The following is a 27237-nucleotide window of genomic DNA, read 5'->3' on the forward strand; positions in this document are numbered from 1 at the left end:
ATTATCGCAGTGGGATGCCTGTTAAGTGAACAGCTTGATTGACAGCTCCAAGTGGTTATAGAACAGAAATGTTTGTTTTCATAAGAGATTTATTGAAGGAATTTCCATGTATTGAATGTTTTTTAATCAATGAGGGCCTTTTTTTGTTTAAAATAGTGATGTCATCAATAGACACAACATTATTTTATGTCAGTATGGCTGCTGAAGTTTCCCATGGTGGAGACTAGGTGAGTGGCATGGAGGGGGTTGAGGGCAAGGGGTGGTGGGTGTGGGCATGCATTGGCATAAGTTGGAACTAAGTTGAAATAGGGGCTAAAAAGGCCATGGGGATGTGGGGGTATGAGGAGCCATGAGGGTGTGTAGAGGGGCATGGGGATATGAGGGGCCATGGGAGGTGGGTGGGGGCATATGTTGGAATAAATTGGCAAGGATGGGGCGTGGGGAGTGTATGTGTGGGGAGGGATTTTTTTGTTCTAATCATTTTCTTTATTGAATCAGAGCACAGAGACAGACCTCCTGCCCAGCTCAGCTCCACACCCGGCAGCCTCTGCACTTATTCCAGGGGTGGCACGTCTGACTTGTAATCTGGCCCCTGCTGGAACAAAAATTGGAACTGCAGGCCACCACTGCAGCCGGTAATTCTTCCGTCTCTGCACACCTGACCCTGGAGCAAAAATCTGGGCCAAAGTTTGACAAATCTGATTGAGTTCTTCAATGAGGGACAATGAAAGCAATGTCATGGATGTTGTACGTGTGGACTTTAAAAAGGCAGATAAGTACCTCATAACAGAGGTACTTTGCTTTGATGTTAAACAGTGGCTGGTAACTTGGGTATCTAATTGACTAAGATATGGGAGGCAGGAGAGCTCATTGGAGAGAAGTATGCATTGAGGTTCACCAGAGGTCTATTTGAGGACAATTGCTTTTCTTAATATATTTAATAAGCGGGACTCATAGGGAGTACAATTTTGGAGTTTGTGAAAGGTTTGGCAATGTAGTCAGGAGTGAGAGAAATAAAATTTAGCAACGTAGTAAGGAGTGTAGCAGCTTTAAGGAGGACATAGACAGAATGGTAACATGGGTAGACATGACAGGTACAAGTTAATATAGCTTACTGTGAAGTGTTGCACTTTGGGAGGAACAAAGTGGAGAGGCAGTTTAATATTATTTGTATTTTTAGAGGGTGCCATACCGAAGGGAACTGTGGTTGTATCTTCACAAATCTTTGAAGGTGGCAGAACAAGTTGACAAGGGAGTAAAGAAAATGCTTGGGAATACTTGGCTTTGCAAATAGGGACACCAAATGCAAAAGCAAGGAAGTCATGCCTACATTTACAAATCTCTGGATGGGCTGGATTATTGTCTATAATTCAGGGCACTACACTTTAGGGAGGATGTCAAGGCCTTGGAGAGGGTGCAGAGGACATTTACCAGGATCACACCAAGGGTGAAGTTATGTGAAAAATTTGGAGAAGCTGGGATTATTCCCCTTGGAGCAGAGAAGGTTAAGGAGACTTGATAGAGTTGTTCAAGATCTTGAAGAATTTTGATAGAGTAAATAAGGGAGACCCATTAGAAGTATCCAAAATTATGAGGGGTTTTGATAGATCAAGTAGTTTTTCCTTTGACAAATGGGCCAGTAACCAGAGGTCAAAGATTTAAAATAATTGGAAAAATAACTAGAAGGGCAATGGGGAGATTTTGGTTGGGATTTTCCAGCCCCACATGCTGTTGGGATCTTCCTGCCCCACCAAAAGTCATTTGACTTTTGGCTGACCCGCTGCATCCCCTATCACGCCACAGCGGGGCTGGAAAATTTTGATCTTTGTTCCTTTTTCTCCTCCGGATAGCACTGCCAAAACGTAAACAGCCTATTAAAGCCATTAAGTAATCAGTTGAGCCTCTTGAGAACGCTGCCCTTCCAACCTTAAGGTTGGCGGGCAGGTGAAAAGCCCAAGCGACCTTCATATTTTTCTGGAAACCTCATCACGAGCCAGATGAGGTTTCCTGAAGCTTTTGTAAAATAAATACATTATTTTTCATAAACATAAAAACATGTTCCCACTCATGTGACACAGTCACATGAGGGGACATGTTTAAATAAATTTTAAAATCAATTCTTTTAGGATTTTAATATCCATTCAACCTCCCTGAGGCAGCCCTGACGATCCCTCCTCCCCCTGCCTGCACAGATAGCGCTGAGCGCTACCAGCCCCGCATCATGCTTGGGCGGGCCTTAGTTGGCCCGCCCGAGTAAAATGGCAGTGCAGAGCCGATCGCGGGCAGCGATAGGCTCCGTGCCCGCCCCTGCCCACTCGCCATAGGAAAAATCCTGGCCTTAAAAGGCAATTGCACGTGTACATGGAGAGGACTAATTTGCTGGGCTATAGTGAAAAATTGACATGTGCGATTTTGACGTGTCCCAGACTGCTGAGGGAGGCAAGGGAGGAGATCGCAGGGGCTCTGACCCAAATTTTTAATTCCTGTTTGGCCACAGGGGAGGTGCCAGAGGACTGGAAAACAGCTAATGTGGTTCCGCAATTTAAGAAGGGTGTAGAGATAAGCCAGGGAGCTACAGACTAGTGAGTCTCACGTCAGTGGTAGGGAAATTACTGGAGAAAATTCTGAAGGAGAGAATCTATCTCCACTTGAAGAGGCAAGGTTTGATCTGGGATAGTCAGCATGGCTTTGTCAGAGGGAGGTCATGCCTAACAAATTTGATTGAATTTTTTGAGGAGGTGACCAGGTGTGTAGATGGGGGTAGTGCAGCTGATGTAGTTTATATGGATTTCAGCAAAGCCTTTGACAAGGTCCCACATGGTAGACTTATAAAGAAGGCAAATGCACATGGGATACAAGGTAATTTGATAAGGTAGATTGAAAATTGGCTTAGTTGTAGGAGACAGAGGGTGGTGACAAAAGGCTGCTTTAGTGACTGTCCAGTGGCGCACCACAGGGATCTGTGCTGGGTCCCCTATTATCCATCATTTATGTAAACGACATAGATGACTATGTAGGGGATAGAATTAGTAAGTTTGTGGTTGACACAAAGATTGGCCATGTGGTTAACAGTGAGGTTGAGTGTCTTGGGCTACAGGAAGATATAGACGGGATGGTCAAATGGGCAGAAAGGTGGCAGATGGAATTTAACCCTGAAAAGTGTGAGGTGATACACTTTGGAAGGAGTAATTTGACAAGGAAGTATTCAATGAACGGCATGACACTAGGAAGTTCTGAGGAACAAAGGGACATCGGTGTGTGTGTCCATAGGTTTCTGAAGGTGGAGGGGCATATTAGTGGGGTGGTGAAAAAGGCATATGGGACACTTGCCTTTATCAATCGACGTACAGATTACAAAAGTAGGAAGGTCATATTGGAGTTGTATAGAACCTTGGTGAGGCCACAGCTGGAGTATTGTGTGCAGTTCTGGTCGCCATATTATAGGAAGGATGTGATTGCACTGGAGGGGGTGCAGAGGAGATTCACTGTGATGTTGCCGGGGATGAAACAGTTAAGTTATGAAGAGAGGTTGGATAAACTTGGATAAAAACAAAAAGCTGCGGATGCTGGAAATCCAAAACAAAAACAGAATTACCTGGAAAAACTCAGCAGGTCTGGCAGCATCGGCGGAGAAGAAAAGAGTTGACGTTTCGCGTCCTCATGACCCTTCAACAGAACTGAGTGAATATTAGGAGAGGGGTGAAATATAAGCTGGTTTAAGGTGGGGGGTGGGGGAGTGGGGGGAGAGAAATGGGTGGGGGGGGGGCGGTGTGGTTGTAGGGACAAGCAAGCAGTGATAGGAGCAGATAATCAAAAGATGTCACAGACAGAAGAACAAAGAGATGTTGAAGATGGTGATATTATCTAAACAAATGTGCTAATTAAGAATGGATGGCAGGACACTCAAGGTACAGCTCCAGTAGGGGTGGGGAGGAAAGACTAACAGGGCATAAAAGCTATAGATTTAAAAATAATGGAAATAGGTGGGAAAAGAAAAATCTATATAAATTATTGGAAAAAACAAAAGGAAAGGGGAAGAAACAGAAAGGGGGTGGGGATGGAGGAGGGAGTTCAAGATCTAAAGTTGTTGAATTCAATATTCAGTCCGGAAGGCTGTAAAGTGCCTAGTCGGAAGATGAGGTGCTGTTCCTCCAGTTTGCGTTGGGCTTCACTGGAACAATGCAGCAAGCCAAGGACAGACATGTGGGCAAGAGAGCAGGGTGGAGTGTTAAAATGGCAAGAGACAGGGAGGTTTGGGTCTTTCTTGCGGACAGACCGCAGGTGTTCTGCAAAGCGGTCGCCCAGTTTACGTTTGGTCTCTCCAATGTAGAGGAGACCGCATTGGGAACAATGAATGCAGTAGACTAAGTTAGGGGAAATGCAAGTGAAATGCTGCTTCACTTGAAACGAGTGTTTGGGCCCTTGGACGGTGAGGAGAGAAGAAGTGAAGGGGCAGGTGTTGCATCTTTTGCGTGAGCATGGGGAGGTGCCATAGGGTGTCCCGGAGGAAACGATCCCTATGGAATGCCGCTGGGGGGGGTGAAGGGAAGATGTGTTTGGTGGTGACAACATGCTGGAGTTGGCGGAAATGGCGGAGGATGATCCTTTGAATGCGGAGGATGGTGGGGTGATAAGTGAGGACAAGGGGGACCCTATCATGCTTCTGGGAGGAAGGATAAGACGTGAGGGGCGTATTGCGGGAGATGGGCTGGACACAGATGAGGGCCCTGTCAACTACCGTGGGTGGAAAACCTCGGTTAAGGAAGAAGGAGGACATGTCAGAGGAACTATTTTTGAAGGTAGCATCATCAGAACAGATGCGACAGAGGCGAAGGAACTGAGAGAATGAGATGGAGTCCTTACAGGAAGCGTGGTGTGAGGAGCTGTAGTCGAGGTAGCTGTGGGAGTCGGTAGGCTTGTATTGGATATTGGTGGACAGTCTATCACCAAAAATTGAGACAGAGAGGTCAATGAAGGGAAGGAAGGTGTCAGAGATGGACCATGTGAAAATGATGGAGGGGTGGAGATTGGAAGCAAAATTAATAATTTTTTCCAGGTCCCGACAAGAGCATGAAGCAGCACGGAGGTAATCATCGATGTACCAGAGAAAGTGTTGTGGGAGGGGGCCGGAGTAGGACTGGAACAAGGAATGTTCCACATACCCCATAAAGAGACAGGCATAGCTGGGGCCCATGCGGGTACCCATAGCCACACCTTTTATTAGGAGGAAGTGAAAGGAGTTAAAGGAGAAATTGTTCAGTGTGAGAACAAGTTCAGCCAGATGGAGGAGAGTAGTGGTGGATGGGGATTGTTTGGGCCTCTGTTCAAGGAAGAAGCTAAGGGCCCTCAGACCATCCTGGTGGGGGATGGAGGTGTAGAGGGATTGGACGTCCATGGTGAAGACGAAGCGGTAGGGGCCAGGGAACTGGAAATTGTTGATGTGACTTAAGGTGTCAGAGGAATCATGGATGTAGGTGGGAAGGGACTGGACAAGGGGAGAGAGAAGGGAGTCAAGATAAAGAGAAATGAGTTCTATGGGGCAGGAACAGACTGACACGATTGGTCTGCTGGGACAGTTCTGTTTGTGGATTTTGGGTAGGAAGAATAAGCGGGCTGTCCGCGGTTGGGCCTCTATCAGGTTGGAAGCTGTGGGAGGAAGATGTCCAGAGGAGATGAGGTCAATGACAGTGCTGGAAACAATGGCTTGTTGTTCAGTGGTGGGGTCATGGTCCAGGGAGAGGTAGGAGGAAGTGTCTGTAAGTTGACGCTCAGCCTCCGTGAGGTAGAGGTCAGTGCGCCAGACAACAACAGCACCACCCTTGTCAGTGGGTTTGATGACAACGTTGGGGTTGGACCTGAGAGAACAGAGTGCAGTAAGTTCAGAGAAAGACAGATTAGAATGGGTGAGAGGAGCAGAGAAATTGAGACGACTCACATCAGCAATTTCCAGTTCCCTAGCCCCAACCGCTTCCTCTTCACCATGGACGTCCAATTCCTCTACACCTCCATCCCCCACCAGGATGGTCTGAGGGCTCTTAGCTCCTTCCTTGAACAGAGGCCCGAACAATCCCCATCCACCACTACTCTCCTCCGTCTGGCTGAACTTGTTCTCACACTGAACAATTTCTCCTTTAACTCCTCTCACTTTCTCCAAATAAAAGGTGTGGCTGTGGGTACCCGCATGGGCCCCAGCAATGCCTGTCTCTTTATGGGGTATGTGGAACATTCCTTGTTCCAGTCCTACTCAGGCCCCCTCCCACAACTCTTTCTCCAGTACATCGATGATTACTTCAGTGCTGCTTCATGCTCTCGTCGGGACCTGGAAAAATTTAATAATTTTGCTTCCAATCTCCACCCCTCCATCATTTTCACATGGTCCATCTCTGACACTTCCCTTCCCTTCCTTGACCTCTCTGTCTCAATTTCTGGTGATAGACTGTCCACCAATATCCATTACAAGCCTACCAACTCCCACAGCTACCTCGACTACAGCTCCTCACACCCCGCTTCCTGTAAGGACTCCATCCCATTCTCTCAGTTCCTTCGCCTCCATCGTATCTGTTCTGATAATGCTACCTTCAAAAACAGTTCCTCTGACATGTCCTCCTCCTTCCTTAACTGAGATTTTCCACCCACGGTAGTTGACAGGGCACTCAACCGTGTCCAGCCCATCTCCCGCGCATCCTCATGCCTTCTCCTCCCTCCCAGAAACATGATAGGGTCCCCCTTGTCCTCACTTATCACCCCACCAGCCTCCGCATTCAAAGGATCATCCTCCGCCATTTCCGCCAACTCCAGCATGTTGCCATCACCAAACACATCTTCCCTTCACCCCCTCCTGGCGGCATTCCATAGGGATCATTCACTCCGGGACATCCTGGTCCACTCCTCCATCACCCCCTACACCTCAACCCCCATCTATGCCACCTCCCCATGCCCACGCAAAAGATGCAACACCTGCCCCTTCACATCCTCTCTCCTCACCGTCCAAGGGCCCAAACACTCGTTTCAAGTGAAGCAGCATTTCACTTGCATTTCCCCCAACTTAGTCTACTGCATTCGTTGCTCCCAATGCGGTCTCCTCTACATTGGAGAGATCAAACGTAAACTGGGCGACCGCTTTGCAGAACACCTGCGGTCTGTCCGCAAGAAAGACCCAAACCTCCCTGTCGCTTGCCATTTTAACACTCCACCCTGCTGTCTTGCCCACATGTCTGTCCTTGGCTTACTGCATTGTTCCAGTGAAGCCCAATGCAAACTGGAGGAACAGCACCTTAGCTTCCGACTAGGCACTTTACAGCCTTTCGGACTGAATATTGAGTTCAACAACTTTAGATCTTGAACTCCCTCCTCCATTCCCACCCCCTTTCCGTTTCTTCCCCTTTCCTTTTGTTTTTTCCAATAATTTATATAGATTTTTCTTTTCCCACCTATTTCCATTATTTTTAAATCTAGAGCTTTTATGCCCTGTTAGTCTTTCCACCCCACCCCCACTAGAGTTGTACCTTGAGTGTCCTGCCATCCATTCTTAATTAGCACATTTGTTTAGATAATATTACCACCTTCAACACCTCTTTGTTCTTCTGTCTGTGACATCTTTTGATTATCTGCTCCTATCACTGCTTGCTTGTCCCTACAACCACACCCCACCCCCCACTTCTCTCCCCCCAACCCCCCATCTTAAACCAGCTTATATTTCACCCCTCTCCTAATATTCACTCAGTTCTGTTGAAGGGTCACGAGGACTCAAAACGTCAACTCTTTTCTTCTCCGCCGATGCTGCCAGACCTGCTGAGTTTTTTGGATAAACTTGAGTTGTTTTCGTTGGAGCAGAGAAGCCTGAGGGGCGACCTGATCAAGATGTACAAGATTATGAGGGGCATTGACAGGGTGGATAGGGACCCTTAGTTGAAGGGTCAGTCACGAGGGGACACAAGTTCAAGGTGAGGGACAGGAGGTTTAGAGGGGATGTGAGGAAAAATTTTTTTACCCGGAGGGTGGTGACGGTCTGGAATGCACTGCCTGGGTAAGTGGTGGAGGCGGGTTGCCTCACATCCTTTAAAAAGTACCTGGGTGAGCACTTGGCACGTCATAACATTCAAGGCTATGGGCCAAGTGCTGGTAAATGGGATTAGGTAGTTAGGTCAGGTGTTTCCCACATGTCGGTGCAGACTCGATGAGCCAAAGGGCCTCTTCTGCACTGTGTGATTCTGCGATTTATTTGGACAGCACTTTCAAAGGGCTAGTTCAGGTCATTGAGCCAAATGGCCTCCTTTTCTGCTGTAAGATTCTATGGGCAGAATTTTCTGCCTGTCGGACGGGCGGGCCCGCCCAATCTCTGACGGGTGGGGAGCTGAATCCTGCTGGAGAAGTGGGCCCCGCCGTCATTTTAAGTGGGTGGGCCAATTAAGGCCCGTCCAGTGTGACGTCCAGCGGGAAGCACTATGTGCTCCCTGTGCGGATGGGATGGTGGTGGGGATTGCCCAAAAGCAAAAGTGTGCTCTTTCACGCATGCGCACGAAAGAGCGCACATCTCCCTGAGGCTAAGTGCTGCCTCAGGGAGATCGCTGACAGTTGTAAAAACAGTAAAAATAGAAAAAAATTTCAACAGCCCCTCATGTGACAATGTCACATGAGATGGGACATGTTCATAAATTTCACCAAAACTTTATTGAACTTTTTAAATCCTTACATGAAACCTCATCCCACCGGTGGATGAGATTTCATATTTTTTCTCTACCCCACCCTGGGGCTCCTGGCCTGCCCACCAACCTTAAGGTTGGACGGGCAGGTCCTTTAATTGTTTTAATGATCCTGTCAACGACCTCAATTGGCCGTTGACAGGTCGGCGGGTGCACAGCTGATTTTGCTGCGGGCCCGCCTTCCTGATGATTTAAATGGGGCAGGATGACATCGGAGGTTCCCCCCAATGTCATCCTGTGTCATTTTGCACGTCAGCGAGTGGGCCCCGCCTCCTGCTCACCGACGGCAAAATTCAGCCCTATAACTCTATTAGAACAAAGTTATTAACTGCTGCATTTCAGAAATATACTTGTAAAATTGAAGTGTCGGGCTTACTCCTTAAACATTAATGAAACACGTCAATGTATATCTATGCCTATATAATCTTCCTGTTTATTGCATTCTGTGCAAAAATTAACTACAGTAGTAGATTACAGAATTTTATTCTACATCTTAATCTGTTTTAATGTCAGATAACAAACAACCATTTAGTGGAAGGTCAGCACTGTTATTTTCTCTTTCTATTTGAACAATATACTTTAAAAGAAATACAATGGCCAGAATCTTCTGCTTGCCATGTGGGGCTGGGCTGATGGCGTGTGTGTCCCGACGTCACCGTGCGTCATTCTGATCTTCCACTCAGCAGGCGCACACTGGAGTTGGCTGCGCGCCCACTGACCTGTCAAAGGCCTGCTAAGGCCGTTAACAATCTAATTAAAGCAGTTGTCAGGGCTGCCCGTCCAACCTTAAGGTTGTCGGGCAAGCAAAGAGCCCAGGCAAACTTCGTATTTTTCATGGAACCTCATCCACGGGCGGGATAAGGTTTCATGAAGGGTTTATAACTGAAATAAAAATTATTAAAATTCATAAACATGTCCCAGTTCATTTGACACTGTCACATGAGGGGACATTTCTGAATAACTTTTAAAATTTTTTTATTCCATTTCTCATGGTGAAATTAATCTCCCCAAGGCAGCTACATGCCTCAGGGAGATTTCAGTGTTCTTTTGCACGCATACGCAAAAGAGCGCAGGCCCCGACCCTCCCTCCTCCCCTCGACTGCACAGGTAGTGCTGAGCGCTTCCAGATGTGTGTCACGCTGGATGGGCCTTAATTAGCCAGCCCATGTAAAATGATGGCGTGCAGCCAATCACAGGCGGCAATCGGCTCCGCACCTGCCCATGCCCGCTCCTCTAGGTGTGGTGTTAATTCACCTTACCCTAAAAACCATTTGTCAGGGTCCAGTTTGAGGAAATTGATGTAACTGAAAAGGCAAATGCATTATGTCTGCAGAGTTTCCAAGCACTCAAAAATCTGATCTAATCAATCTAATATGGCAAACTGGAATTGAATGCTGGGTAAGAAGTAAAAATTAAAATGCCAAAAAAATACAGGAAGCACAGCACAGGTTAATCAGCAGCTGAAAGGGGAAAAGGTGAGCAGCTGCATCGCGTGTGATCCCCTCAATGAAAATGACAGCTAACAAAGGGCCAGAACCCACCTCTTCAAAATTTGTGTCACAACAATATGTAACCCCGGGCACATTCCTTACTCCTTGATCACTATAATGCCTGGAGACAAATTCTGGAGCTGGATTTTAGGCTCCCCTGCTGACAGGTTTGAAGGCAGATGTTGGGGTGCAGGGCGGGGGCACATAAAATCCGGTGGGTGACCCTCCCACAGCCCACACGCCCTCCCCTAAGCTGAAATTTTACTTGGGACAAGGGAGGTCACTGAGTTGCCTGATCCCACTGCCACTGGTATTTTACTCATGGTTGGGGGAGAGATCCCACGCCTTGCAAGAAGCCCAGCAGCTTCAACTGCATGGGCTCCTTTTGGGCATGGGAGGGACCTTGGGCCCATCGGAGATGCCTCCTTCAAAGATCGTGCCCCCCTTGAACCCTCCCTCTGACCGTTCTCCCCAAACCCCCTCACCCACACACAGAACCCTGACCCCAGACTTACCTCTGCTCATCAGCATTGGGGACTGCCTGTAATCCCAGCATTGGCCATTTCCTCTGCTGGAACTATAGAGCTGCCAGCCAATCAGATTGCCCAGCATCTCTCTAAAGCGGGATTTTCTTTGAGCAAGGGGCCGAAATCTCACTTAGTAGCAATTAACCCTATTCCCAGTGTTAAATTGCTACGGGGAGACCATTAGGATCATGGGTGGCCACCCCCCTGACATTTTAGCCAAGGTGGGTGAGAGGTGAGAGGAGGGTTGGTGGGCAGGGACAACAATGCCCTGTAAAATTCAGCCTCTGGATTCAATGGGGAATACTGAAGAATAGCAACAGGCAAAGGTTAGAATGAGATACAAACCTAGTGAAATTATAAACACAAAATTCAAGCCATACAAGTGCCAGGCAATGACCATCTCCAGCAAGAGAGAATCTAACCATCTCCCTTTGACATTCAACAGCATTGCCAACTTCAAATGCCTCCCCATCAACATGCTGGGGGTCACTAGTGATCAGCAATTTAACTGGATGAGCCAAAGGCTGGGAATTCAGTGGCAAATCATTCACCTCCTGACTCCCCACAGTCTATCCACCATCTTCAAGGCAGAAGTCAGGAGTGCACTCATCCAGGTAAGTTACTGTCCACTTGCCTGGATGAATGCAGCTCCAATAAAACTCAAGAAGCTCAACACCATCCAGGACAAAGCAGCCCACTTGATTGGTGCCCCATCCACCACTTTAAGCATTCACTATTACTGGTGCACCATGTCTGCAGAGTGCACCATCTTGCACTGCACATCTCAGCAAGTCTCATTCGACAGCACCTTCCAATCTATGATCTCTACAGCCTAGAAGAACAAGGGCAGTAGATGCATGGGGACCACCACCCGCAAGCTCCCCTCCAAGTCGCACACTTGACTTGGAAATACATTGCCATTCTTTCACTGTTGCTGCGACAAAATCCTGGGAATCCCTCCCTCACGGCACCATGGGCATACCTACACCTCACAAACTGTAGTTGTTCAAGAAGGCAGCTGACCACTACCTTCTCAAGGCCAATTGCAATGGGCAATAAATCCTGTGCTTGCCTGTGACGCCCACATCCCATGAACATACCAAAAAAAAGCACAGTGTTACCTCTATGTTAAATACTTAAAGTATCAGATTATAGTCAGAGCTAAGTGCTCCCACAACCAATGGATCCGAGAAAAGCTTGGAAAACAATGATGGACAATCGAGCAACTAACAGGAGAAAGAGAATCCATGAGTAGATCTCAACACATGATTACAAGGGTCAAGACAGAATTGTTTGTTAGTGTCTTCAACCAAAAGTTCTGCATCGATGGTTCCACCCGGTCTTCTCATAGACTCCAGTGTCCAGCCAACTTGGTGCATTCCACGTGATCTGCAGAAGACCCTGAATGCACGAGACACAACAAAGGCTCTTGGTCCTGATCATATTCCAGTTGTAGCATGGAAGACCTGCGCATCAGAGCTAATTACACACACCCTGTTCCAGTAATGTATCAAACTGGTATCAAATCTACCATGTGGAAGATGGCCAGATATATCCAATCTATGAAAAAAAACAAGATAAATCTTGCAAATTACTGCCTTATCATCCTACTTCCATTCAACAGAGTAGTCATCAATAGTGGAGTTATCTATTCCTTAATAATCTGCTCACTGCTACTCTGTTCAGAAGTGGGGCCTGCACACTAATGGTTCCACAATATTCTGTTCCATTCGCTGCTCCCGAAGCAACTCATGCCAGTTTAGAGCAAGACTTGATAAACATATCAGCTTGGGCTGACAATTGTTAGGTAACATTTGTGTCACATAAATGACAGCTGATGACCATCTCAAACAAGAGAAAGTTCAGCAATCTTCCTTTGACATTCAAAGGTCTTTAAACTGCCCTCCAGCTCACACAGCATCTTGACTTAGAAGTGTATCGCCATACCATTATTATTTCAGGTTTATTAGCCAGATTTCCATACCCAACAGCATTTTCAGAGCACCATTATCATAACGTAGACAGTAATTGAAGGAGAATGCTGCTACCACCTTCTTAAGGTTAACTAGAAATGGGAAAGAAATATAGCTTTGCCCCTTTTCTCACATCCAGAGAATTTTATTTTTAAAGATTTTGTTTTAAAGAGACAGTGCCTTCATAATAACACTTCCAATACATTTCTTCATTTACTTTCTAATACACAACAGGATGATGTAAATTGGGTAGGAATATGCCACCATGACAGAAACAATACTGGGCTCTCCACTGTCTCCAACCAAGTAAAAAACTGGCAAGCATTTAATCATGGGACAGACTGACCTGGTCACATTGGGGTTTGAGATCAGTTCACTCTGAGCTGGCTCCAATTTGTATGATTCCAGACAAGATCCAAACCATAAGAATTATTGAGATAAGGTTAAAATTATCAAAACTTCAATTGGACAAGGTTCAACTACCTGGAACAACAAAAAATCTGACTACTAAATCAGAAAAACAAACTAAGCCTAAGGAATCCAGTGTGGTTTCAGAACAGTAATTAATTATCTCTTCATGTACACAGATTTACTGGCTATAGTTATATTTCCTCTTGCCCAGATACTTACCTTAGCATTGCCAACACTTAGGGGAAGGACAATCTCCCGATTACTTCAGGTCATTGAAGTGATATGTCAAACATTAATTCAGTGCAAGATGCCTTCATGTCACTCCTATTCTCTAGTTTTTTAAACACATCCACTATTGATATTTGGGCTTATCAAAGCCTGACACAGAAATGCCACTTCCTCATTTTACAAGAAGATTTTTCAAGGCAATGTTAAATCACTCATTGGTTTCTGAGCAATGCACAGTTGAAGCCAACTTGTAACTAGTGGAAACTATACAAACACCTGCATATTACACAACACTGGGGATTACAGCTACACAGCAAGTACATTGATCTTACCAGGGACTGCCATGGTTGCCAAATCTTTTTTTGTTATCTTATATATACTTTAATTGAAACTTTTATTAAATTAAGAAATCCGGCAGAAAGAACAGGGTTTTTAAAAAAGGTTGATGGCATGTTGCCAATAATGTTTTACATTTCTGTATTTTCCTGCAATGTTTAAATACACAAAGCAGAAGCTGTCTTGATCAAAAGAATGTTATTCTACCCAGAGCAATACATGTAACAGGCAGGAAGAAGGAAGACAAAATAGAAAAGATTCTATAACAATGCACTTCTGTCACCAGGGGCAGGATTTTTAGGTCGGCGTGCAGGAGCCATCAGCTGGCCTGGGAGTGGCTGGGGAAAAGACCGCCGCCTGCAATCAGCCCCCGACCGCGATTTCACACTGGCTGGCCAATTAACGGCTAGCCAGCATGCAGCATGTGCTGAAATGCTCAGTGCTGCCGGGAGGAGGACAGGCACTGACGTAAGTGTAGGCAAGCGCTGAATAAAAGCTCCCTGAGGACAGAGAGTTGCGTCAGGGAACTGAAGGCTTCAAAGCAACTAAATAGAGGTTTTAAAACCACGAAAAAAAATGTCTAAGCATCACAATCAGTTACCTGAACATATAAATGTTAAAAATTCTGTCCATAGATTTTTATTTTTTTTAATTTTATAGCGGAAACCTCATCCCACCCTTGGATGAGGTTTCATAAAAAATGCAAAGTCCACTCGGCAGATTCGCTCGTCCACAAATTGTAAGGTTGGATGGACCATGAAAAATGGGGGACAATTGGAATTTTAACAACTTTAATTGTCTTCTTAATTGTTGCAGGCGCACTTCTGATACTCACGCACGCCTGTCAACCAAAATATCGCCCGAGCGCAGGATGACATCGGGATGCTCACCAGATGTCATCTTGCGCAATTCCCAACTGGGGTCAGGCGCAAGCCTGCACACCAACCTAAAAATTCTGCCCCAGATGCAAACACAGAATTTAGTTGGGAATTTCTCAATTAATAAACTGGTATTTTCAGATTGTCTGCTTCCAAAGTTGAAAGAAAAGTCTTTGTACAACTTGATTCTTGGAAAAGAAAGTTCCTGAGAAGATTAAAGAAGGTACAGCAACATGTAATGGTAAGGTCACAGTTTGAATTATTTAGTGCTGCAGATAATACCAGTAAATCACACCCAATGTGTTAAACAGAGAGATTATGAAAGACAATTACCAGCAGACTGACAACCCTAGAGATCGCTAACCAATACTCAAATTGGCCAACCAAATGGATGTAAATATATCCCAAACTCCATGATTTCTCATTGTGAAAGTGTTAAGAAATGTAGATTGTAAATTTGTTGTTTATATATAGCTTATCAATTATGTCAAGGATAAAGTGCAAGTTTAAATGCTATCTTTTCACCTTTTGTTATACTGTGCTCACTACCTTTCAATTCTTATAACTGACAGATTAAACTTCTGAGAACAATCTTCAATCATCTTTTAATATGCTTAACCTTGGAAGACAGTTACACCTACCATTACAAGTTTAAGAATGAATGAGAAAGCTAGTGTGATTTTCAAATGGATATAGCTATCCAACAAAACTGCAGTTTTGTATAATTAAAAGGGTAGAATCTGCTCTGAAGAGATGCCACTCCTGTATCTAATGTCACCCATCTGCTGTTATCTCCAGTTTTGTGCACTTTGCTGCCTGATTTGCTATTCATTCCACCTAACTTCTGAGCTCCACAGCAGCGTATCTGAAGGGTACCCCGAAGATGCGCTGGGGAACCCTCCTCAGAAGTTCCCGGGTAAGGATTGCATGGCGATTGCCCAGAAAGTTCAAACGTCCTTTGGACAATTGCCCTGCACTGGGAACCATTCAATAATGCGATTTAAATTGCAAACTTCAAATGGTTCCGAATGTCATACAGCAAGAGTTAGCCAGAAAATATTAGAAGGATTAAAACCACTTCTAGCTTCTGGGTAACTATAGCACTGAATGGCCTCTACCCACCCCCATCCACTACCCACCCTAACTCCTCACAGGACTCTCCCCCCCCTCCACTACCCCCCAACTCGCCACAGGACTCCCCCCTAGTGACTCCCCCCACCACCAACTGACTACCCATCTGACCCCCCCCATGAGACACCTCTCCGACCCTCCACAGGACTCATCCCAGCCCCCGAGCCCCCATGGGACTCTCCCCACGCTCCCTACTCCCATTACCATGCTTCAACTACCCTTCTGGCCCTCCAAAGGACTCCCCCCATGCCACCACTACCACCCCCACCTCAAAGGGTCACCCCCACCCGACTACCTTCCGACTAAACCCCCACAACCCATCCACAGGACCACCTCCAACCCCAGCTGGATCCGATTCAAACATGCCCCCCACACCACCCCCCCCCCCCACCCCGCCCTTCCCCACTAACAGGCCGGCCAATCCTGGCTTGACCTCCCCAACTCCAGGTCCAATCCAACTCTAACCCACCCCCAAATGCCCAACCTAACAACGCTCCCCCATACCTTCCAGGCTGGACCTGACCCAACCCCTCCACTCCCAGGCCCGACCCCCGCAGGCCCAACCTGACCCCAACCCTGCCCCTCCTCCCAACAAATCTTATCCACTTACCTTACATATTTACTTGGTCCCTGGTTTGTCAAAGCGGCTGGACCTTTAAACTTATGGATGCTAGAAATCTGAAACAAAATGGCTTTGGAAGTTGGATATAGTACAGGGGGATCACAATGTGTGGTTACCCCATGCTATGTCCTGTTCAGGAAACACACAAACATCGTGCTGCCTGCTCATCAACACAACTGCAGTAAGAGACACGCTGTTGACAGTTCAACAGGAAGCCCAGATGCATGCGTGGCTACTTTAATGCAGAGCTTGCCTGTACTTCTTAAAGGCAGCATGCCCGTCTTAAAGGGGAGCTTCTCTCATGCTGCCGGAGCTACTGTAAAGGTGTCTGGAAGGCTTTGCTGAAAGAAAGAGGACAGCAATTAATAGCAGGTCAGACAGAGAGCTCCCATGTTTTCCTAAGTGGCTATGGAGGCCTCAGTGATAAGGATTGAAAGGAGAAATGAAATCTTGTCCTCTGGACTTTTTTGTTGTTTATTGAGAAATTCATGCCTTTTAAAAAGTTATCAGTCTCTAAATGGAGATTACTTCTCTTCCCCAACCATAGCTTCCAAATGTAATGCATCTCCAGAGACAAATCTTTGAATTTACAGCTAGACACATTATGCACTGACCTAAATGTATTCCTGTAAGTTTCAGGCATGAGGTTACAATAGTTAATGACTACACTTTTCACAATGATATATTCCCCAACAGAATTCCAGTTCTAAATGCAAGAATGAATAACGATACAAATACCTCTACCAAGGTTTCACAGTTTCTGTCTTGCTAATAATTCAAGTGCTTATTAAAAAATATCCCTGTCATCACAAACATTAAATTCAGGAATGAGCTTAAATTTACAGACGGACTTGATTCTTGTACCTTGAAGTACCTGGACAATATTTGCTGCAAATTGTTCAGTCACCAAGATGTCATGCGGTCACTGCCTCTCTTTTTCAGCCCATCAAGTGCATACACTGTTTCTACGTTGTATCCTTTTCCTCATCAAGCATTGCAGCTACTTATTGATCCAAAGTTGCACTGGTGCTCCTTTACTTTTGCCTCCAGTTTAAGCAGTTTTAAGGGGTATGCCCAGTTTTCACCCATTTCTTTTTCTGCTTGTCAAGTTAATGCTAGCTTATGCCTTCAGCTTTCATATTCATTTCAAACAAAGTCGAGAGAATGGAAGCCACTGCCCACTTTTCTAACTTTAAAGAATAACTATTCTGGGAGCGCAGTTCCATGTATGTGCACAAACCAATGCTCTCTACTGATGTGTAGAATGCAGGGGTAGCGGTAGTGGCAGTGTAGTGGTATAGTCAATGGGCTAATAATCCAGAAACCCAGAGTAATGCTCTGGGGGCCCAGGTTTGAATCCCGCCACAGCAGATGATGGAATTTGAATTCAATCAATAAAAATCTGGAATTAAAAGTCTAATGATGACCATTAAACTGTTGTAAATCATCATACAAACCCATCCGGTTCATTAATGCCCTTCAGGGAAGAAAATCTGCTATCCTTACTCCAGATCCACAGCAATGTGGTTGGCTCTTAAATGGCCTAGCAAGCCACTCAGTTGTATCAGACCGCTAGAAAGTCTATAAGGAATGAAACTGGACGGACCACCCCCGGTAATGACCTAGGCATCTAGGAAATGACAATGGCAAGCTGTTGACCCTGCAAATTCCTTCTAACTAACATCTGGGGGCTTGTGGCAAAAGTGGGAGAGCTGCCCCATAGGCTAGTCAAGCAACAACCTGACATAGTCATCCTCACGCAGAGGTGCGGCACGGTATTTTACAGTCTGATGAGAGTCATCCTGGAAGTCCTCAACATGGACTCTGGACCCCATGAAGTCTCATGGCAGCAAGTTAAACATGGGCAAGGAACCCTCCTGCTGATTATCACATACTGCAACCCCACAGCCCACCACCACCCTCTCCAACCCAGCTGATGAATCAGTACTCCTCAGTGTTGAAATGTTGAACACTACTTGGAGAGGAAGCACTGAGAGTGACAAGGGTACAGAATGTACTCTAGGTGGGGGACTTCAATGTCCATCACCAAGAGTGGCTCGGTAGCACCACTACTGACCAAATTGGATGAGTCCTAAAAGACATAGCTGCTAGACAGGGTTTGTGGTAGGTGGTGAGGGAACCAAAAAAAGCAGAAAACATACTTGATCTCATCTCACCAATCTGCCTGCCGCAGATACATCTCTCCATGACAGTATCGGTAGGAGTGACCGCTGCACAGTCATTGTGGAGACGAAGTCCCATTGAGGATATTCTCTATTGCGTTGTGTGGTATTACCACCATGCTAAATGGGATAGATAACAGATCTAACAACTCGACACTGGGCATCCATGAGGTGCTGTGGGCCATCAGCAGCAGCAGAATTGTACTTGAACACAATCAATAACCTCTTGGCCCGGCATATCCCCCACTCTACCATTACCAACAAGCCAGGGGATCAGCCCTGGTTCAATGAAGAGTACAGGAGAGCATGCCAAGAGCAGTACCGGGCATACCTAAAAATGAGTGTCAGCAGGGTGAAGCTACAACTCAGGACTACTTGCATGCCAAACAGTGTAAGCAGCATGTGATAGACAGTGCTAAGTGACCCCACAACCAACGGATCAGATCTAAGTTCTGCAGTCCTGCTACATCCAGTCGTGAATGATGCTGGACAGTTAAACAACTCGCTGGAGGAGGCTCCATGAATATCCCCATCCTCAATGATGAGGGATCCCAGCACATCAGTGCAAAGACAAGGCTGAATTATTTGCAGCCATTTTTAGCCAGAAGTGCCGAGTGGATGATCCATCTAGGTCTCCTCCAGAGGTCCCCAGCATCACAAATGCCAGTCTTCAGACAATGCAATTCACTCCATGTGATATCAAGAAACAGCTGAAGGCACTGGATACTGAAAAGGCTGTGGGCTCTGACAATAGTTTTTCTGTCTAACATATCAGCTCCCCTTAATATCTTGAAAGCTTTGATCAAAAATTCCATAAACCCTCTAAATTCCAGGGTATAGAACTCTAGTTTGTGTAATGTCTTTTCATAATTCAACCTTTGGAATCCAGGTGTCATTCTGATCCTTCTGTACTCCCTCCAAGGTCAGCAATCAAGGCTTTGTAAAGTTCTAGTTTCAACTTCTTCCCGATTGTATTCTATCCATTAAATAAAAAGCCCAATATTCCTTTAGCCTTTTGATTATTTTCTGTACCTGTCCATGGAAATTTTTAATGATCTATTTACATGGACCCTGAAAATTCTTTCTAGTTTTTCACCATTTAGAAAGTATTCTTCTTTCCTTATTAGGTTCAAAGCGATCTCACAGTTTCTTACATTGAAATCCATTGGCCACAATTTTGCTCATTCACTTAATCCATTTATATCTCTGTATAATTTTATACTTCACCTACACTGCTTACAATGCCACTTATCTTTGTGCCTGGAATGAAAGCCAGAGAAAAGACTAGGATATTAATTTGGTGCTCATTGATTTATTATATTTTGAGCATTCATTCTTTTATTTTCACATTTGTTGCAACCTTTTTTCAATCTATTGCTTTGTTTTACTTATTGACCTGCTCCCAGGTCCATGTCAATATTGCTCTGCAAACAGCGACTAGAACATGCATGAAAATAGATAGGGAGGAACTTCTCTGCTCATTGTGTACAGTAAACACGTTGCTTCCATAAGTATTTATGATATTTCTGCACAGAGCAATCAGGGCAATTCTTTCTCCCATAGGGATATGACACACTCCTTGGGATCCCCTGCCAACATTTACAATTTTCTGGGGACTTCCTGCAATTGCTGATAGATTCTTGGTGCTACATGACTGTATGAGCATTGATGCAATTGGAAAACAGGAAAGTATGGAATGGAGAATCAGATGTCAGAAATGTGCCAAAAATCCTTTTATTGCATTAAGTCTGCGAGCTTGTTAGAGGTGTTGATGCTGGTAGAGTGGAAAACTGTTGAAAGGAAAGAATTGTTTGCCATGAAGGGAAATGGCGAGTTCTGGGGGACACAGTTGAGGCAGTTGAAACATCACAGGCACCACAAGTAATGTGTGAATTTTGTGCCATTTAGAGTTCATGTCTATGGGCAAAGAGAGTAGATGAGATAAAGTCACGCTTTAGTTTTAATTCAAACAGAAATTAAGGTTGTGGTTGCTCCCACATCCTTCTAATCTTCTAGGTCAGAGGCTAGGAATCCTGAGATGAGTAATTCACCTCCTGACTCACTAAAGACTGCCCATCAGCCCACAAGTCAGGAGTATGATGGAATACTCTCCACGTGCCTGGATGAATGCAGCGCCAACAACACTCAAGAAGCTCAACACAATCCAGGACAAAGCAGCCACTTGATTCCCACCCCACCCACCATCTTCAACATTCACTCTCTCCACCACCAACACACAGTGGCAGCAGAGAGTACCATCTACAAGATGCAGTGCAGCAACTCACCAAGGATTCTTCGACAGCACCTTCTGAACCAGCAACCTCTACCACCTCGGAGAACAAGGGCAGCATATGCATGGGAACACTACCTGCAATATCCACTCCAAACCGCACACCAATCTGACTTGAAGGCACTGTCACTGTCGCTGAGTCAAAATCCTGGAACTTCCTTCCTAACAGCACTACAAATGTACCTACACCACATGGCCTGCAGCAGTTTAATAAGGCAGCTCACCACGACCTTCTCAAGGGCACTTAAGGATAGGCAATAAATGCTGGCCTATAAATATATAAATGCCCCTACCCCATGAAAGAATAAAAAAACACCCTGTCACTGAAGCACTTCCAAGATCAAAACCACTGAAGCTGCAACGGTGGTACTGGATACCCACAATGCATTTTATTACTGAAACTTCTCTGTTGTGCAAGCAGATCAGTCACACCTACACAGATGCCCTCTGAGCTGCTTTTTCAAGTCAATGCACTGAGTCAAAAAGCAGCTGGTTGTGAACAAATGGCACCGTTCCAAATACTGCAGCAATCATTTCCAGGCGAACATGTAAGTTATTATTTTCTCCAGGTTGCTCACAGCACTGCCCAGGAGATCAATCCTCAATACTAAGACTCCTGAACAATGCAGCAAGTTTGGTAATCCTCCCTATTATGGTATTACATGCACCAGCCTTGATTTGAAGGCCTTGCTAATTTAGAAACAAGATCAACACAAAGCCATTTGAAACAGGTAAAGGTTTAGCACATGCAACAGAAGTAGATTGCTTTCAATTAAACATTTTTTTCTCTTCCTTCACTTATCAATAATTAAACATAAGCTGTATTACTTCCTGATTTCTAATCAATGAGATTAGTTCTCAACAAGACGATCAAAGTCAACAAATCAAATATAAAGACACATTCAGAGGATTGAACGTGTGTTATTGCTTATCTTTAATTGTGAATGTACATTACTTGATGGTGAAATTGAAAATGGATACTGAACACAATTGAGCATTGGAGAATATCCTATCCCTAACTGTATCTTTAACTGAATGGCATGATGAAACACAGGGCTGCCTATTATTAGGAAAGATTAACTCTGCCAATATTAGTCATAATTTCAGTATTGATTCTCTGGCCTTCACTCTCACAATAAGGCTCCCCATTAGAAGGACAGGAGCACTGAATTTACCCTACTGTGAGATTTACTCATAGACATGGGTAACATAATTATTTCAGGATACCCCAGTTATTTTGAGTAAAGGGATTCAAATAAATTATAAATTTTGTCTAATGCAGAAGCTCATTTCTGAAGTTAAATTGGTATATTTTTGTACCCAGTTATATACATAAAAATGAAAGCTCTTTTTTTTCCCAAAAAAGATCTGAGAGTGGGTTATTTACAGCACTTCTCCACCAGAAAAGATTAGAAATTATTGCTACCATTTATGAGCACAAAATTCTGCTAATTTATTAAATATAAAAGCAAAAACAAATTACTGATCAATTTGGGTCTCTTTTGTATGCCTATCAGCAATCATTATGTAATTACTTTACTTTTGCATTATGTTGAGTGCTCATCATCCAAGTTGTATACTTTCTGAAACCAATGCATCTCATCAGAATGGTATTGCTACTCTGAATCAACTACAGAGGCTCATTAAATCAATGGAAAGAAATTTTATTATTTTTGGATTAGTCCCTTCCCTTTTAAGGCAACACTATTATTTGCCCCTCTATTATTTTCCGTGTGGCTGGCTGTCTGGAAGACATTGGAAGAGGCAAGCAGAAATTAAAAGCTCAGCTAGCCGAGAAGCGGACCCAGAGAAAACAGGCCAGCGAATCGTGCACCTTCTCAGACCACTGCCTTCCTCTGCAGCAAATGCAGCAAAGACTGCCATGCCAGATTGGAGCTCCTGAGCAACACTAAGCAAACACAGAGTAGACAACCACAGCGCAAACCAACTTCTTGAGATGGAAGGCTGCCGCGCACATTACTTTCTAGAATTTCACAAAGTTAGCTTGGTCACATTACCTGGAGCTACTGCAGCAGCTGTGCTTGCACTACTTTCCTCATCCCCACCAAGTCTGGTTGTGCCAGCTTCAAACCCAATCTTCTCCTCTGATTTACTACAATTTGGTTGTATGTTACAGTTCAGCACTCTGTCACTGAGCGGATCTGTGTATTTTGCAGTTCCTGGTAGCAGTTCCAAGCCATTGTTGTGGCCCTTTGTTCTCTCTTCCTCTTTAGCTGATTCCACAACATCTGACTTGCACTGGTTTTTAGTTGCAACACAAACAGTTTTGAGCCCACGAGATGGTTGGCTTTCTATTTTCTGCATTAGTGGTACCTAATATTTGGTCATTTACAGTGAAAAACATGCAGGTATTGAAGCACTTTACTCCCTTGATAGTACTTATGTGGCTATTTTAACATAGGTGATTACCAGGATTTGATTTATAAATCACCTCTTCATTGAGTGAAACTTGGAGAATTCTAAATTTTGTCTTTAAGCTATGAGTGGGTAAGTAAATTCCTGATATATTTTAAAGATACACAGGCAGTTTTTCACCTGTCTTATATTCCAACATTTTTATTACTTAACCTGCTATGTTATTCTTTAAGTCTTCCTTCCTCATATTCATTTGTCTATCATTCAGTGCAGCATGTCCAAATATTTTTCTTCTTCAATCTTTAAGTTTAAATTGTGTTTATCCTTCAACTTGCATCAGAAGCCATTGCACTAATCAATGCACCATGGAATTTGTTCCTGCAAGAGAAATGACTGATTAGAAAAAATCAAAAGGGATATTTTTGTTTGCTATTTGCAAGGCATACTGGCAAATTACTTGGAATATCAAGATCACACTCTTATTTGTTTTGATTGTCTCAGAGCAGATAGCTACATACTTTTTTCAACAAAGTGTTATCTCAGTTTTGGAATTCAAAGGTTAAATGCTTAATGTCCAGTCAGAAAGTCAAATTGGAAAAGTTTCATCAGCCAGACTCCATAATCTCTATCTCAGGGGAGGAAAGAAATAAACAAGTAGATCTTGCTACACGTTAATAGTATTACTAACCACTCTACCACAAAGCTGTACTGATAGTAATTATGATGAAATTAAGCTAGTACCTGCCTTCTAAATTCCTTACTAAAAGGGCGTGGAAACAGAAGCCAGTGAAGAAACTGAAATAATTTCTACTCAAACACAGGTTTCTTATTCTTGGTCAAAATCTCAAAACACTGTGGAATATTTTTTGAAGGCATATTCAGAAACAGTTTATTTGTCCATGAAATGCACAAGAATATTTCACCAATGAAAAATCGCCAAAAAGTCTGCAGAACTTTCACACTCCTTGCTGCAAAGTACGTGCTGTTTTTACAACTCCTTCTTTGAGGTTCTTCATTTTTCCAGAAATACAACCAATAATCAAATAAAACCATGAGCTAATTTGAGTTTATTTTTCTTTAAATTCTTCTGAATGGATATTGGCGCTGAATCATTGGATTGCCCATAAGAAACCTTGTGTTCATATGTTTATACAGTATGGTTGAAAGTTTCCCTTCTACCTTTGCACATAGCTGCTGCTTATATATTGGCAAATAGCATGAGCAGCTGACACATGGTCTTTGTGCTCATGTTGCTATTTTCCCCCTTTCCCATTACCAGTTCCCTCAAGACCAAAAGAGAAACAAGTAAAAATTCCAAGCACACCAATATGGGTTTTTTTCTGTTTGCAGTCTATTCGAGGAGAGAGTGGAAAAAGGGAAAATCACTTCCACTTGAGGTAAATCTCATTTGTGTATGACTTCTTTTGTGCTGCCTTTTACTCACAAATTTATTGATTGTTTTTCAATGTGTCATGCCAAGGCAGAGTTTAGGGGTTAGAAGTGACTTTTGATCAGCAAAATGAGACTATTTACGACGAAGATATAAAAACATATTCCCAAGCATAGAATGTCTGTAGTTCTCTTTCCAAAATGTCAGCCCTCCTTCAATATTCCAAAAACAAAGGTGAACAGCACACAGGGGTGTGGAGGTAGGGGTGGGATTGAAGAGATTCATTATTGGTTCAATACTCATGGGGAGATGGTCCCATAATGATAATGTCACTGGACTAGCAATCCAAAGGCTCAGGCTAATGCTCTGGGGGAATGGGTTCAAAATCCCACCATGGTAGCTCATGGAATTTAAATTCAATTAATCAAAACTTGGAAGATAAGGCTAGTCTCAGTTTATGCTCACCATAAGCTATCATCGACTGTCATAAAAACCCATCTGGTTGACTAATGTCCTTCAGGGAAGGAAATCTGCCATCCTTACCTGGTCTGGCCTACATGTGACTTCAGTTCCACAGCAATGTGGCTGACTCTTAACTGCCCTCAGTTCAAGGGCAGTTAGAGATGGCCAACAAATGCTGGCCTTGCCAGCGACATCCCAACCCATGAAAGAATAAAGAAAAGAAAACCTATGCAGCCCACAGTGCTGCCTGCCCCTGGGGAATCAATGTAAGTCTGCTTGAGACTGCATGAATAAATTCTGCCACCCCCAGCACTGATTGCAAGAAAAAAAAAGTGTTAATTGCTACAAAAGGGAATAACTCAAAATATCCACTATTCCCCTCGAAGAATATTTTGGCTGAAACACCCTGTCAAGTACTGCATTTTGTGCATCCACTCTGTATGTGTAATGATAGTGCTGGTGATATGCTGAGAGTCAAAAGATGAAGAATGGGAAACAAAAGTTGGCTCTACCAAAGCTTCACTGAGCATGTTAACCAAGGGAGTTTAGATTGGCATCAGAAGATATATATAACATCGGCATTCAGTATTTACTGTTCTAGAAAGAAGAACTTGCATTCATGTCTTTCATGTCCTCACAATGTCCCAAAGCACTTTACAGCCAATTTTTTTTGAGTGTGGTAACTGGCAAATACGACTGCAAATTTGCACATACAATAGCAAGGAGGTAACTGACCATTCTTTAATAGTGGTGGCTGAGGATAACAAAGAGAGCAGGAGAACCTGCCCTGCCCTGCCCTCCACTTCAAATATAGTCCTCTGGAATCTTTACATGTATTTGAACCAGTTCACTGGGCCTCGCTTTAATTTCTCATCTATGGCAGCACCTCCAACAACCTCCCACAGTCATAAATTGATGTGTCGGCCTAGCTAATTTGCCCAAATTCTGGAGAGTGGCTTGAACCCAAGACTTTCTAACTCAGAAGCATGAACATTATCTTGAGCCAATCTGACATTTAAATAGAACGCACAAACTCCCCAGCTTTTCAATTTATCAGTCAGAATCAGACCTTATAGCACAGAAAGAGAGAGGCCATTCAGCCCTGCATGCCTGTGTGGGCTTTTTGAAAAACCAATTGAATTTGCCTGGCAATTGACCAAATGTACAAAGTAGCAATGCAATTATTTCAATTATCTTAACAGAGTAATCAGATGTGACGAGATATCAATTATTTAATTCAAAGTAAAGCGAGGGACTTTTTTTTTTCATTTCATCGCCTTGCTAATAATGGCGAGTACACTGGAAATAGCGGCCACTCCTGATTGTAATTCATTGACTGTACGGAGCTGGGTCAGGCTGGGGTCTATGACGTTCCTCTTGAACAGTGTACCCCTAACCACTGTCTAGCCCACATGAGAAATGACCACCGAGGCAAGATAGGGAGCGATGGCCAACAGCGCATCAGGAGCCCTGCCACAGGGGCAGGGAAATTCGAAAGACAAATTAATAAAACTGTCCAATCAAACCACCCACACTTAAACTTGTAGTTTAAAAAAATAGTTTTAATTAAATCATAACTGACCTTTATAGGCTTGACGCTCAAGTTCTGCCTCATCTTCAGTGGAGCTTTCAACCGGTTCAATAAGAAATCTGTTAGAAGATTCACAATTGCGTGTTTCACATCGTAGCCGTTTGTGAATGTGGTGAATTATCAATTTCTTAAATCAATTAGATGTAAAAAACAAAGCGAAAATTGTGCATTTCCAGCCTGTCACTGAAAGATGGAGGGGAGCTGCAAAGCAATGAACTCAAAGGCGCTCGCTGAGCTTTCTGAAGGCAACGCGAGAATGATGCGCCAGTCACACCTATTTAAATTGTCTCAGGTTGAACTGAAAGCCAAAGAACATTGCGTGATGCTGGAGTTGTTCCAGGTGACAGGTAAATGAGTAACCCTCTCGTTAGTGACCGAATCAACTTCCTGTTTATCAGGTTGAAATAAGCCGCACAGCTTTCACTATAAAACCTTGTGTGCCCGGAAGAGTGGCGCTGAGATTGGAAAGAGCGCTGTGAAAATCTTCATCCCTTGCACAAACTGGAAGACAAATCACAGATAAGCACCTATGATTTTTATGAGACTTCGTAATTCAAAAAGAAAGGACATGAAGGAACTTCATACTCCTCATTTACGTGCGAAATCAAAGATAAAAAAATATCTCTGCTGTCCTTATCCGGTCGGTC

At 44.1% G+C, this 27237-nt stretch overlaps 1 protein-coding gene across 7 annotated transcripts in view; it reads right to left on the reverse strand.

Annotated features, from left to right (window-relative positions):
* The window catches only part of LOC121281557 (SH3 domain and tetratricopeptide repeat-containing protein 2-like), a 103481-nt gene extending 76645 nt beyond the window's left edge, over positions 1–26836 (reverse strand). For 2 of the 7 annotated variants that reach the window (XM_041194523.1, XM_041194524.1), the window contains exon 1: positions 22790–23349. In XM_041194523.1, the coding sequence (XP_041050457.1) occupies positions 22790–23096 (307 nt within the window). In that variant the 5' untranslated portion in view covers positions 23097–23349. The other 5 variants (XM_041194521.1, XR_005943867.1, XM_041194522.1 and 2 more) reach the window with 5 other exon arrangements.
* Between the last annotated feature and the right edge of the window lie 401 nt (positions 26837–27237).

The sequence above is a fragment of the Carcharodon carcharias genome, chromosome 8 (genome assembly GCF_017639515.1).
Source record: "Carcharodon carcharias isolate sCarCar2 chromosome 8, sCarCar2.pri, whole genome shotgun sequence".
NCBI lineage: Eukaryota > Metazoa > Chordata > Chondrichthyes > Lamniformes > Lamnidae > Carcharodon > Carcharodon carcharias.